The 15,280-nt window shown below is 49.4% G+C and overlaps 1 protein-coding gene across 7 annotated transcripts in view; it reads left to right on the forward strand.

The window, feature by feature from the left end:
• Positions 1-15,280, forward strand: part of LOC116945127 (receptor-type tyrosine-protein phosphatase kappa-like) — a 249,301-nt gene that overhangs the window by 147,307 nt on the left and 86,714 nt on the right. For 5 of the 7 annotated variants that reach the window (XM_032959269.2, XM_032959268.2, XM_032959274.2 and 2 more), the window contains 2 exons: positions 7,360-7,437; positions 11,692-11,742. The exons of 1 other annotated variant lie outside the window; for it this stretch is intronic. In XM_032959269.2, the coding sequence (XP_032815160.2) occupies positions 7,360-7,437; positions 11,692-11,742 (129 nt within the window). The remainder of the gene's footprint in view (positions 1-7,359; positions 7,438-11,691; positions 11,743-15,280) is intronic. One more of the 7 variants, XM_032959275.2, reaches the window with a different exon arrangement.

Below are 15,280 nucleotides of genomic sequence, written 5' to 3' on the forward strand. Positions count from 1 at the left end.
GTGTCCCTCTCGCTACCTTCTGGCCCTCCTCATTATCCTGTCCTGGTCACGTGCCCTCTCGGGTTCACCCAGACTGTCACGTCCTCAACTGCCCTCTCTCTGACTGTCACCAGAACCATGCCCCCTAGGGCCCCCTTCCATGCCATGCCTACTGTGGTGCCAGAGAGAGGCTCTAACACGCACAGTTGCACTCTTCTCTCAGTAGCTGGCGCTAAACGCCGTAGTGACTCAATATACGTCACTACATATATTTACGTGTGTTGTTGATATGATTGAATTTCTTTTTTTTGATGAATTGTTTAAAATCCCGATAGCTACACCCAGAACCCCCACCACCACCCCCCCGTATAGCAGGCAAGTGACGCTGGGTGGATTAGAACAGAGTCCAGGCGGTTATTGTGCCCTTGGTACACATGTCCAGTTTGTGAATGGGAAGAATTGCTTGTTTGTGACCTGTGCAGAGGTTGTGTATGCAAACGTATTTAGCGTAATGCGGTCATCAGAATTGTGGGGATGAGACAGAAGAGATACGAAGCAGTGCAAACAAGAGACAGTAGAAATCAAGCAGAAGGGCATCGACTCTTGGATGGAATCATGACCCTGAATTGTTAGACAATTTCGTGAAATCACTGGGGGTTGAGATTTGACGCCGTGTTTTTACGCCCATACATAGTCATGCCCACTGCATGCTTATCGTTCATGCACACCTCCTCCACTCACCTCAATACATGTGAATGTTTATGCGCTCGTGTAATGGTTAGTTAGTCGGTCTTATTCTCTGCCACGGCTAATCATTGTTGGCGATTATCCAAACTGGTCGTGGGCCTCCGCTATGTTGACTTGTATTTTAGTATTTTGGAACAGGGAAAATCGACTGGGCAATAAATACTCGTTTTGGATGTGGACCTGGTTACACCATAGAAACCTGGTTGCAGCCAAAACATATAAACATATAAATCTAGAATATATAAACAACCGCCTGGTGCCATGAGCAAACATCAGCACTGGGGAAACAAAGGTGGCCAGGCATGGTTCTGGCGACACAACCTCCTCGTGCACCGTGTCAGCCTTCGTAGATTCCCACTCATGGCGCTTTCCCCCAACAGTCTTTCACGGCAGTTGGGGGAATCTATGGCTTTTGTGTCATAGCCATTTTATGTGCTCGTCAACCACGATTTAAACATTCTGCTGGAATATATTTCAGTATCCGGCACACCGCATGAAGTATGCCTCTCACGATGGCTTTGTTTGCTCGTCGCGTGCCTACTCCAGCCTTCGAGCGATCGTGGTCGCACGAGAGAGGCTATTGTTCCACGTGGGAGGAGGATCAACGTTCTCGATACGACGGTGTTGCGATGAGCGTGTTGTGCGCGTGACTGACGGGAGGTGAGCATGTGGCCATCATAGCGGCTCCTTCTTAAAGCTGGGGGGGGGGTGGGGAAGGGGGGCGACTCCGGTTCATTCAGTCGCCCGTGGTATTTCAAAGGGGCCAATTTCAACGATGCCATTTGCTTGTCACGAGACGAAATGTTACTCTGAAAAACACGAATAGCGCTGACGGTATAATCACACGTATTGTCATTTTAAGACAGGGATGAGATTTTTTTTTTAAATTGACACATTTGCACAGGCAAAGTTCGACGTATGTGGCCATTTGATGAACTCTTACGCCACGTGACCTACGAGCGGAGGCTCATTGAAGCATTCATTCGCGACGTGCCAACAAAATAATTTGTCTTTCGGTTCCCTACTGTGGCAGCCACACACGTGCACGCACACACACGCGGCGACACACACACAGCACTGATAATTATTCAGAGTGAGAATTAAAATTACAGGCCTGGGCTTGTTGTAAATAACCTTGGCTGTCACTTGTAGGTGGCTTCATGTTTGTGCATCGCAGGCAAGACAATGGCTCGCGACGGTGGGGTTAGGAGGCGCCATCGATACGCCAGCCAATTACTCCACTCGGCACGCTGCGTCCAAAAAAAATCTACTTTGTGTGTGGGCGTCCGCTCTAAAAACCATACAACTACTGTTACGAATAATAATGATAAATACATAAAAAAACATTGTTCCTAAAGGACAAAGGGACCTCGCAAAAAGAGTTTTGGATCAATGTTTCTGGAGATGTAATTTCGGCGTAGGCATGCAGGGCATGCCGGCACGTGTTGTAGCTTAAGGGGTTAACTTGGGAGATGTCAGGAGGCTAGACTGAATAGGCACACGGTTTGATTCTCCGTGCTCTTGCCTGCGCCTACTACGGAACCCGTAGCACGTTTTTGTGTGAACGGGGGGGATGTGAACCTTTGTAATGCACGTAGGCAACTACATACAAAGATCCCCCGTGTAGCTTTCATAGACTGTTGGAGCAAGTGCTAAACAGTAGCAAATGCCTATGAAGATCGACACGGCACGTGATGGGATAGTGTGGCCAGCAACACACCTCACCGTCTTTGTCTCCCCAGTGCTGATGTTTACCCAGGATACTTTTTTTAAGGCCAAGTTGACCTGCAGGGGAGTCCCAGGACCGGTTCAGATATTTAGTTGTTAGCCACGAACGGGAATCGAACTCGGGTGGCCAGGTTCGTAGCGCAGTGCACTAACCGCTGACACACACCACTGTCAGTTCAAGGGCTTTGGTTCCACATCAGAAAGCTCCCTTCCTCCTTCCTTGTATTCCGTGAAGTCTTTCAGAGTTGTTCAGCTGCCCAATGCATAGCAGTCCACGCTCAAGGCCTGCAAAGCACAAAATGCAGTGGAAGGCAATGAAAGTGCGCCACAGAGTGGGTTCAAATATAATTAAATAATCAAACAAAGAAACATTAAATTGATTTGACATTTCAAAATAACAAGCCCGCAACTTTTTACAATTGCCACATATTATTTACAAGTGGCACTGTGGCTCCCCAAAATCGTAGAGAGTAAGAGCACCCATATTGCATGCATAGTTTCGGAAAGTCAAAAGGATGTGTGCTTGTCACATGCTCCGGCGATACCAGGCTACATAGCGACCAAAAAATTATTGTAGCCCACGCCCGCCAACTGCCGAGACTGTATCTTCAACCCCAAATTCTGCATCGGAGACAAAGCAGGCAGCAGAACGGCTGAGATTTGAACATTTTTTTTGCTGTGAGTGGCAGAGGGAAAATTACGTCCTTGAATGTTTAAGTGGCCGGATGGCTCTGAAGGATAAAGTTCCGACACTACCGCCACCGCCGTTGCTGCCGCTGCCACGCTTCCTCACGTGGTTTGGTTGAGGAGGAGGGTCGTGATGATGGCACAACGAGGAGCTAGTGGGAGACACCGCACCGTGGATATTCTTGACATTATACGAAGGATCTACATCATGGGACCTCCTTTGCCAGTACCAAAAAGCGCCTTTTGGCCAAAAGGCGCCTTTTGGCGTCTGCTGGTCTCACACCGTTTGAGACGAGGCTCAATAGAAAGCTGTCTCTGGTGTGGGCAATTAAGTTTCAAAGACAATGCATATATTATCAGTGTTTTTTGTTTGCATTTTGACAAGTATTCTGGTTAATGCAGACGTGATTCCTTGTAAAAGGTTTTAGTTTGGTGTTTTAACAACTTAACACCTGTTTTGTTGCCAGATAAAAAGGGGAAAACCTATTATCATTATTTGAAGGATGATTGCGGGTTTTATATTTCAGCGGCCTCAACTAAACGACTCGTTCGCTCGTCAACTAAACGACTCGTTTAGTTGACGAGCGATCTTGCATCACAGTGAATGTCGGCCACAATTGGAGCACAAGCCACGTGTTCTCGTTGTCGTTTCCAGTTGTGCAAAAAAACCCTAATTGTCAGTTTAACACGTAGGCTTTCGCAACCAATATCATCCATCATATTCGTTTTCTTGATTAGTTCGCGTAAATATAAATGTGTCGTTAAACCCACCACCACCCGACACAGCTAATTAGTAAGGGGTTTATATTCTTAGCTCTTTCGGTAAAGTCACGTTGAAGGGAAACAATAAAATAATAAAATATATAAGGGGTTTGTTACGTAAACAGAACGTGCCAATTCGTCACTAGTACAACACTAGTGTGTAGTGTAGTGTATAGTGTAGTGTACTAGTACAGCACACCGGTGTGTTGGAGAACCAAGCCACAACATTTACAATCTGAGTACGACGTTTCGCCAGTAATTACAACTAGCTTCATCAGGTGACATTTAGATTTGTGGATAAATCCTCCTGTTTCATTCCTTAAATAGAGGGATACTTGTGATGGCGTTACTTGTGAGCCCTTCACGTGCGAAGGGGGGGAGGCATTAATGAATGCATATAAATTGCAATGGGTATCCATTGCCGGTTGGGTTATTCATATGGCAATCAACGTAAATTATACATACATTTGACATTTGACATGTTCTGTTTACGTGACAAACCTTACTAATTGGCTGTGTCGGGTGGTGGCAGTTTAATGACACATTTATATATTCATGGGATCTAACCCAAAAAAACTCTATTATGAATCCTAATTGTGTTACGTTAAGCAGATGATGCTAATATTCGTGACATATGTTTTTTTAGTTCACTTGCCCTGCCCTCATCGTTAAGGCTATCAAGGATTGCTCCATTGATGGTTTGCGTTGAATTAAGTGACCAACGGTCCTTGCTATATGCACAAAATGTAATGTTCACAACAACGAAACTAAGCGTACGACAAATGGGATTGGGGGCTAGCCTCCAGTGCTGGGATAGCAGCATCCGCTGCAGGAGCCGGTGCCAGTGCCGGTTTGGTTTGGTAGTTGGGTAGCTGGTGTTGGACTCGGTGTCCCACTCGTGATCGCGGCGATGGTTGTGGAGGAAGTCCTAGTGGGGGGTCCTGTGCCTGGCATCGGTAGCGACCGTACGACGTCCGTACCGGCGTTTACGTCGTACGCTCCATATCCAGCGAGCGTGAACGAGGCTGGGGTTGCATTGCACGGCTGCCTGTGTGGCCCAGCACCAGACTCCGTGTGCTCGTGTGGTTTCCGTAGTGCAGTGGTTATCGCAGTCACCTAACAAGCGACGACGGTCCCCTGTTCAAAACCGGGCAGAAATGTAGAATCCTACGGGAGTGGGAGTGTAGAGGTTAATGCTCTGCAATACAAACCCTGAGTTCGATTCCCAACATCAGTGGCTTACAACTATCATTCCTGGGCTTCCCATAGGTCGACTCACCCTTAATTGAGTAGTTGCCGTGATGTGCAAACATCAGCACTCGTGCGCTGTGCCGGGCTTGATCGGTGCTTGCTAATAGGACTTACTTCAAGAGTTTGTGTCGGACACATCGGGATCTTTGTCTTTATCTTTGTTCCACGTACCTTCAGCCGAGTCAACAACAGTCGACCTATTAGGCGAGGTGCTGAGTAGGCCTACCTACATAGGCCAACGGGCATACCTAGCAGGTCAACGAGGCGGCCGTCGTGGTGGTCCCCATCGCCGTTGGCTGGCGTCGCCTTGCCGACGACCTTGCCTCCGTGAAGCGGAGCCGTGCTGGCGTCGTCGGCTGGGCGGTCGATGCCAAGAACGGCGACGTCACCTTGTGCGCTCTGACCTTTACAATGACCTCGGCCAATGTAGCCCGGCCCTATTGAACCCACAGGTCAATGGCCATAGGTCAGCGGGTCATGCACTCTCAGAAGGCCGTTGAGCGCACGTGCATTTTTTCCACGCGGGCCATTCTAGTTTTTGTGTTAATAATGACGACGGTGAAATGAACAATCAACCGTCGTTAATCCACTTGCTGGTTGAACTCTCATCATTCTGCCACCGTCTCTCACGATTCTGCGGTTTAGTCATCCACCCAGCACCTGCTACAGTGAGGGAAAAAAGTATTTGATCCCCTGCTGATTTTGTACGTTTGCCCACTGACAAATAAATGATCAGTCTATAATTTTAATGGTATGTTTATTTGAACAAGCTGAGATTAGGAGTGCTCCTAATCTCAGCTTGTTACCTGTATAAAAGACACCTGGGAGCCAGAAATCTTTCTGATTGAGAGGGGGTCAAATACTTATTTCCCTCATTAAAATGCAAATCAATTTATAACATTTTTGACATGCGTTTTTCTGGATTTTTTTGTTGTTATTCTGTCTCTCACTGTTCAAATAAAACTACCATTAAAATTTAGACTGATCATTTCTTTGTCAGTGGGCAAACGTACACAATCAGCAGGGGATCATATACTTTTTTCCCTCACTGTACGTGGATTATTATGGCCACATTCTTTGCTCCATCTCCTGATGACGGACGCTTGTGTTGCGCCCGACATGCCGTGATTTATTTTATTTTATACCTACGTGACTTTACCGAAAGAACCAAAGAGCATGGATTCCTGCAGTCACGAAAGCTTCAAATCAAGATTAAATGCGTGAGTATTTGTCAAGGATGGGAGGCCAAGCAATGCTAAGTACATCGTGGGTGTTGAAGGGCTGCTTGAATAATGATTTGCACTGTAACCTCCGTGTTCATCCTTTTTATTCGTGAATTACTCAACTTTCTGGGAGTAGAGTCCCGAAGTGACTCATCAAGGTTTCCTTTTCAGGAGATGTTCTGGTTTTTTTTGGCATGCGTTCAAATTCTTTGAAAAAATCATGCATGGAGCTGTGATTGTCAACACTGGAGCTCACAAATGATCGCTGATTTTGCCTCCGAGAAAATCCTTAATCAGAATTAACCCCTTGCAGAGGCGTCGGCCCCACAATAACGACGACAACAACAACAACGCTATATTCTTAGTTCTTTCGGTAAAGTCACGTTGAAGGGAAACAACGCTGTTTGGCGATGGGCTTGTGCTTGTTGTGCTGCAGCTGTGTGCTGCAGGTCACAGGCTGTGCACCGCGACACGCAACTCAGCACATCTCCACACAGCTACAACTTCACAGAGCTTAATACAGCTTTAGGCGACTCCACATCACTGCACATAGCTTCACTATAATCTACACTCGCTCTACAAAGCTGCACGCAGCTCCACGTTACTTCACACGGCTCCACATAGCCCCACATCCGACACAGTACACGAGCTGAGCCACCGAGGCAGGGGAGCGTGATGATTTAACGACGAGACGTTTACAAATTTGTTTTGTTTCACACGGTCCCATTCGTGTCGAGACCGCGCCTCGTCGCGGTGTTTGTCATCGCTGGACGCGTGCCTCTCTCGCCCACGCCTCTCGTGTTTAATTCGCAGCCGTCAGCGCTTTGACCGACGGCGTTCGCCGCTCCGCGCGTCGCTTCGCCGTGCGCTCCGCGCTTACGAGCGCCGGAGCGAATCGGCGCCCACGCGCACGACCTCCCCCCCCCCCCCTTATTTTTCGCTCACAAACGCCGGCCCTGTTTGCTCTTTGTTTTGCGTGCAGCGTATTACACCTCTCCATCCACCACCATTCAAACCCATGGCACCTCCTGCAGAACTGCACAGCCATACTTCATCCAAGGTAACCCACGGCCGAAGCACCCGCTGTGCACTCCCCGGCCTGCGTGCCCCCCCTCCCCGCCCCTACCCGCCTCGCCCGGTCACACGGCATGCTCCAAAGCTCCCACGCGTGCTTGTCCGTGCGTGCGTGCATGTGTGCATGTGCGTGTCCAGCATTCGGCCGTGGGTCCCCGTGCTTGTCTGTGTGCTTGAGTTTGTTTATTTTTGTCGTCGTTTGTTATTGTTGCTTTTTGTCGTCGTTTTATTTCATTTGTTTCACCCCCCCCGCCCCCCGCTCGACTCTGGGCAGGTCTCAAAGCCCCTCGCTCGTTTTGTGCCGCAGCGCGCCTTTGAGTCGTCGATGCCGAGTCTCGAATCAAACGGAGTCCGGGCCGTGCTGCGGGACCCCGCGCATGTGCGTAGCGGCGTTGGGCGAGCCACTTTTTACCGCGATTTAAGCGACGCGACGTTCCGCTTTTAACGCCAAGAGCCACGTCTGCGACATCTGCAATCGGCTAAATTGAGTGTTGTGTGGGCAAACTAAGTGGCAGTAAAGTGCAGTAATTGGCTAATCGCGTTGCTGCTGCACAGACGCTGTTAGCGAGCTTGCAAAGAGCGCAGGTTGTGAATGCACGTCAGTTCAACAAACAAAGGCAAATATCTCCCGTATAGCCTTAACAGACTTTGGGGCAAGTGCTGTTCACAAGCACCCTGGCAAGGCACGCGAGGGGGTGGGTGGCCAGCACCACGCCCGACCGTCTTTGTTTCCCCAGTGGGGAGACACTACACACCGCACCAGGTACTCATTTGAGGCTGAGTCGACCTAGGGGAGGCCCAGGACTGGTTCAGATAATCGTCACTGGTGTTGTCGCCAGGTTCGTAGCGCAGTGCGCTAACCACGACTCTACTGCTCCCCACCGTTCAACACACATACACACATGGTGGTGGGATGCAGAACCTAAAGCGCGTCATGCTTTCTTGGGGTCAAGTTCAGTGCCCCAAATCTGGTTCACGGAAATGTTCGAGAACCCCAATTAAAATCCCAGCGTTACATTTTCCCAATGTGCAAGCGTGAGGTGCCGCTCCGTGAAGTAAATGAGCTAATTGCGATGGAGCCGGCATCGTTAATTAATAGGGAATCGTGCAGTGGACGTTCATTTCGGCGTGATTTTAAGTAGCAAGCTGTGTTGGAAGAATTAATTTGTCTAAATTTAAAACGTAAATATGGGTCGGACAAACTTAACCACGTAACAGGGAACGCCGAAAAACAAACAGGGGGTTCGTGAGCGAGGAATTCTCAACGTAGTGGTAACTCAACGGCCGCATTCGCACTCGAACATTTTTTTTTACCCATTTCCAATGTCGATGGCAGCTTTGCGTGCTTCTGAGCCGGGGCAGCTCGTGAACTTAAACCCATGGAACGGGGCAACTTGCACGAGGGTGCATCGCTATGTAAATATTGGCCGGGGCATACCTTGCTCCTCTTTCCTGTAGCTCTCAGCTCCTGGGCAAATATTTGCCCTGCGATGCGCTCGCCTAAACCCTGCAATATTCCGCGCGACCCCACGGCAGCTCTGTTGGGTAATGTTTTTTTTTTGCCGGACTGCTAAATCGACAGGAAATTGCATTTGGCTCGCCAAATTTATCTCGCTATTACTTGGCAGCGCACCGCCACCCGTTTACATGAGTCAAACAAGGCCATGAAGCGCTGGGGAATGGAGTCAACAGCGTTAATGTGTTGGTCTACACACTTTCATTTAACCCGGCGACCCGTTCCAGCCCTCCTGGATCGCAATCGCCGTGTTACTTTATCTTGGCGCGACGTCCTCCTATCTTTCATTAAAATCCTGACCCTGACGTTGTGGAGCGGTGATGTGTGCGCAAGTGCGAATGTGTGTTTGTGTTGCGTGTGTGCGTGCGTGTCGAATTGAGGGGAGTGGTGTGTGCACTGGTTAGTGTACTGCACTACAAACTGAACGAAAATGGTTCAATTCCCTGTCCTAAGTTGACTCAGCCTTAAATGAGTACTTTGTGCGGTGTGAAAACATCAACACTTTGGAGAGACAAAGGTGGCCACCCCCTGATGCACCGTACCAGCTTTAATGGGTGCTCACTGACAGCACTTGCTGCAAGTCTGTGTAGGCTGTACAGGAAATGTTTGCTGTGTGTGTTTGTGGAATATTTGCGTAATGAGTTCAACTGAGTCGCAGACGCACTTCTTGGAGGCAACACATTTATTATACCAAGACTCGGGGTTAACAAGATGACAACCTATGGTGGTTGACCACCAGGCTCCCTGCGCTAATTACTCTGTAACTTAGCTACAACGGAACCGGGCCCCGGCCTGGGTCCGGGTCCACATGTTGGTGACTCTTGAGGACGTAGAACGTAGACTTCTTCAAGATACAACAGCAACACCAAACCCCGGTCCCTCTGGGGACCCGGCTTAGATCCTCCCTGGTCGAGGCTGGCTCCGCCCTTGGCCACGACCACCTTCTCGAATCGTCTAGCAGGATCTCGCCCCGACACGTGACCACTCCGAGCCCCCCACTTGGGGCCCCTGTGTAGACTTTACCAGTCACGTGTCCTCCGCGGTCAACCAGAGTGCCACGGCCTATAGTAACCCCGTTCCCTGGCTGACACTCTCACACCCCATTCTGTAGGGGTCGGCACTGCACACAGAGCGTGGTGCCACTCAGCGCTATGACTCAGCGCTCACCGAGCCCCTCTAGGGCCGCTACTACACCCACATGTACGTGGTGTCCACGATGTCGCTACATGCGTGGTGTCCGCGGTGTGAGTATTTCGCACGCCGAGCCCCTCTAGGGCCGCTACGACACAGTGACGTCCACGAGGTCACTACATCTGCGCGTATGTAAGAAATGTATGGTCGGTAGTGGTGGCGTAGTGGTTAGCGCTCTGCACTGTGATCCAAGAACCTGGTTGGGATTTTCTTTGGCCCTACAGTGTATGTAAGGGCTCTATCTTGGTGGAAATATATTTATGTATGCATGCATGCGTGTGTAAGTATGTTTGTACGTGCCTTGAGCTGGTGCAATGGGTAGCATCCGTCAGTCATCTCAGTCGGTTAACCCTTACCATCTGAACCTGTTGGCGAGCCTTCCAGATGTAACAAAGCACCCCAAGGCTGGCAAGGGCGCTGTGGTGACACCACCGTCTCTTTACACGGATGGCAGCTGCTGCTGCTGTTGGTGTTTTGTCGAGTGTTGCCGAGCGCCTGCAATAGAAGAGCTGCCTCTGTCCGCTCTGCGGCGTCCCAAGACAGAAATTAGCGGTGACACTAAACAGTGTCCTCTGGCCAATGAATAATCCCAGCAAAGCGCGGCAAACCCTCGACGTATATGGATCGCACGCGCGCGCCTTCCAGAGGAGTTGCCGCACACTTTTCCGAGTAACCTTTAAATCATTAGGCCCTGGGAGGCACCCGGGGTGCCTCCGTCAGTTATGCGCAGCTCCGTGGCCGATTCGATTGATTACCCGACATTTCCCTCCGTGCCATGCGTGCGTCTGGACCGACGTTAATCTCGTTAACTAAATTAGTGACGAAAATATTTGTCAACGGGGTGTTTTTTTTGCATTTTGTTTTAGGCAGCGCCGAGGCTGAGGGGACAGAAACCACCGGGCATTACTGTGGCTGTATCTGCACGGCGCAGACCGACTGTGATGAGACAAAATTATCGAGTCTAAATTATACGCAGGCCGAGATAATTGAGTAACTTTCTTATTGACAGCAATACACTGGGGAAGGCCTAACATGGTAATTGGCTGTGTATGTACAGAAAAAAGATTGATTCGGTTTACTAATTGGCTGTCATAAAGTGGCGGGGTGTGGGGGGAGCGATTGCACGCTCCTCACGACGCGTTTAATAACCGAGAACGTTTCACAGACACGTTCGACTGCTTTAGTTGACTAGACTCGGAGAATGCCGACAATGAAATCCGCAGCCTCGGGCTTGCCTGAAACTCCACCGGCAGGTCAGCGTCGACCAGACTCGGGCCTGCGGACGGAATACAGCGCAACGAGTGCGTTGTCACCGGGGTGGCGGATGCGGCCACTTAGGGCCAGGTTTGCCACCTGTCCCTGGTCTTCCCAGAGGATCGTCCTCTTGTAGAGGAGGTGGCTGCCCTGTGTCCGTGTAATAACGGAGCGCTCGTCCAGACGACTCGCGCACGATTCGCTCTCCCCACGCGCGCTCCGGTGACACCATCGTTCCCTTCTTCTCGTGACGCGTGCCGTTTGTTGTGCACCCCCTAGGTGGGGCCACCCTCGCCGGGGGGTGTGGCGGGGGGGCGGTGGAGTGTACAGGTGTGTGTGCTAGGTGTGGGCGCTGACGGGAAAAGCTCACACCATTTGTAATTCTTCCTTTTTGTTCTGCTTCTTTCTTAACTTGCTCACTCTGCTGGACGGGCCAGTCCCCGATGACCTGTTTGTACCTACAGAGGTCTTAGGTGAGAGCTATCCAGTAGAAAACGCTTACTTACATGCTTGCAGTTGGTTTTTAGTGGTTTTGTGTCTGTTCCCATTGCATCGCTCAATACCATTGAGAGAGAGAGATAACTCATTTTGAACGATGACGGTGTGTGCGCGTGTGTCACATTCATTTGCTCATCGTTGGTTTTGTGATTGATTGGAAATCTGTCATCGTCATCATCATAATCATCATCGCTGCTGTCTGGGGTTTTTCTTGAACGCCCTATAAATGCCGTTATTTGCAAGAGAAAGAGCAGTGACAGCATGGTCTGCGTCCTTCTAAAGCAGTAGAATAGGACTCGGTACGCGCTGGGCCCCGTAAAGGAATTGCTCGTGAATGCTCAGAACATCTCAAGCAACAGATCCGACTGCGATCTCCCACCCATGCTTTGGCCCTTTAGTTTGGGCTTGAAAACAACATAGCGTGGTTTTTTTTATTTTGTCCTATGGATATACTGTCCACCGCCATAGCAATGTGGAATTCCCACCACTGTCTCAAGGCCATTAACAAACACGATTACCGGCCCATGCACATTTGGACAAGGAGATTCTTTGCTGATGTCACGTTTACAGGCACGCAAAGCCACGTGTCGGAATTGCAATATTTAGTCAATGTAGAGTTATGTGATAATAATGACTTGTTGCAAATACATTTGTGGTTGACTGCAGTTTATAAATTATATATATATATTTTTAATGTTATTTAAAGCAATTACTCAACTGCAAGTTATCAGTACTAGATGCCAAGTGTTAAGTGATGTTTTTGACCCATATCAGCAGTGGTGTTATCCATGATTTCAGTTAAAGCCGACGGTATCTCTCCCAGCATTTTTTGTAAATCAATGTGCGAGCGATAGGGTATTGTTTACATGTAATGTGCGATGGTGTTACGCGTGGCCATGAAGCCAAACGTTTGCAACCAACGTGGGCGCAGCGCTGTGACTATCTCACCGCAATGCGGCGTCTTTCTTGTTCTTCCTCCCTCGCTGGTCATAACCACTGGCAGTGACGATCAATGGTGAGTACCAGAATCAAAGTTACCCTGCGACCCGTCCGTTACACATCGTTTCCACCACCATCATCGTCATCGTAGTTGCTTTGCAATGAGGCTTTGAAACATCTCCGCACCTCTCATCGACGAGCGCTGCCGCGCACCCACTGAGAACTTTAACCATGGCGCTAATTAGCTGCTCGTTAACCAGATGTGGACCCTTTGTGGGTGATTGTCAGTAGGTTTACATAAAATGTATAAAGGTGCAGCCCTGCAATGTATTACTCACGCCACTGCTGGCAGAAGGGTCTCCACAGAAGTGAGCTCTGGAGGGCCCCTCGAGAGGGCTTTTTGACCTCCTCCTCCACACTGGGTAGACATCCTCCAAGAGGCGGCAGTAGCCACGCTTTACCGCACCACGTGAACTGCTGATCCATAAACTTGTGGTGTACTGCTGGGTGGACAGAGGTGGGCGGATTTAAGAAACGTGCCTGTCATTTAAACTGCCGCGCCGGGAGATCAAACCTAGCCGCCGACAAGCGTTGACACGCAGCGTGGTACTCGTTTTGTTGAGGCCACGTCACTGCCTCAAAATAAAAAAAAACACCTGCAACTTATCGTCGATATTGTGACCTTTGCCTATAGGCAAACAGTTGGCCTGGCCGCGGTTTGAATTCCAACTGAAAGTCAATTCTCGGTGATCAATTTTGAAGGCGCGTCTGGAGCACGAAAATTTGCGTCGCATCGGGCGTGCAGACCCCCCCCCCTCTTCGTCCCCCCCACCGCCATTCAATCAGCCCTATTGGATGTGCCCAGCATGGAACACACGGGAAACATGGTCTCATTGGCAGAGGGAAGCCGTGGTATATTTTAACTGTGATTGTATTATTATTGTTGTTATGCAGCTACCACATGAAAAATTAGTCATTCATGTTGGGTGAGAGCACCAAGCCAGGACCACGGAGACCCTGGGCTTGAATCCAGGTCCCAGCTGTGATCAAGTGTGGGCAGTTGCTGGTCTCAGCCCAATGGCCAATGATTTACATATAGACCTTTTAGACTCGCATATAGACCCATAGATGTTCATAAACTCACTTAGATACCAATAACCTTAACACAGACACCCATTGACTCACAAAGAGACTGTTAGACTTGTGTATAAAACCATAGGTATATACAGACCTATAGACTTTTATATAAACACCCATAGCCTCAAAAAGAGTGGGGACGAACTGGCTTATTAAGTGAAGTGAGTTGATGACCTCAGCAAAGTCACCAATTACTAAACAATCCCACCATAAAGTATACATTTTGTTTTCTTTGGTTCTTTCGGTAAAGTCACGTAGAATGAGAATAAAATAATGAAATACCATCAAGATACATTTGAGGGAATGTGACCGACCGATGGTAACTGCAGTGATGCAGTGAGCGACAACTGTGGAGTGGTCCTCATGAGGGTGAAACCGGTTCACAGTTATCCATCACGCCGTCACTGCCGCTGTCAGTTGGTCACATTGGCTCCAATGAATTTTGATGGTGGCCGAAGACGAGAGTACCATAGCGCACTTCTTTGGAAAGTGCCGATGGGTTTTGCAGGCGCACAAGAGATTGTGCGCTTTTTACACGTGTTTGCCTGTAATTTGAAGCTCACGATGCACTGCTCGCAGCAACGTTCTGAATGGAGATTGCTTGATCGCATTGTGTGAGGCCGATGGCATAAGCGGAATAGAATTTGGGGAGAAAATGTATTTTATGTCCCATATTGTGGGGGTTTCTCTCTCCACACGATGGGGGTGATGATTGCGGCATTCACAGTGGAAGCTTTGACCATAGAGAGACGGCAGTGATGGGGGCAGCCGTCTCCAGGTTTAGACAGTGGGGCATCTGGACAGCGGTGAGTGCACCACGCCACGAGTTCAATAACCTGAGTTTGATTCCCGACCATGGCAGCTAACAATCAGTGGTGAGCGACATCTGAATGGCCTTGTTCCCCGCTCCCCAATCTTAGCCAACTCGCACTGACCAGAGCGATGAAATATGGTCAGCCGCATGGGGAGGGCTTCACAAAGATCTGTGAAATTATTTTACTGCTTATTTATGCCCCAACTGTTGCAAGGAGTGTATAATTGCTTAGCTGGAGAGTTTCCGGATCACTTTTGCCCAAGGCAGGTGCCCGTTACAATTTTCGTGCAAAGATGGATCACTCGCCGCGCCTCTCCCTTAGCCCCGGCTGTCGCCGTGAACTCTTGCCTGTGGTGCACCAGTGGGGCCAGGCACGGTACATGGCATGGGTCTCTGGACACCCCTACAATGTTTAAATATGATTAAAGAAACATCCACAACTTCGGACACAATTCTCGGTACCTCCAAGTCGACGTGCGA

The sequence above is a fragment of the Petromyzon marinus genome, chromosome 23 (genome assembly GCF_048934315.1).
Source record: "Petromyzon marinus isolate PM22_M1 ecotype Great Lakes invasive population chromosome 23, UKy_Petmar_22M1.pri1.0, whole genome shotgun sequence".
Taxonomy (NCBI): Eukaryota; Metazoa; Chordata; class Hyperoartia; order Petromyzontiformes; family Petromyzontidae; genus Petromyzon; species Petromyzon marinus.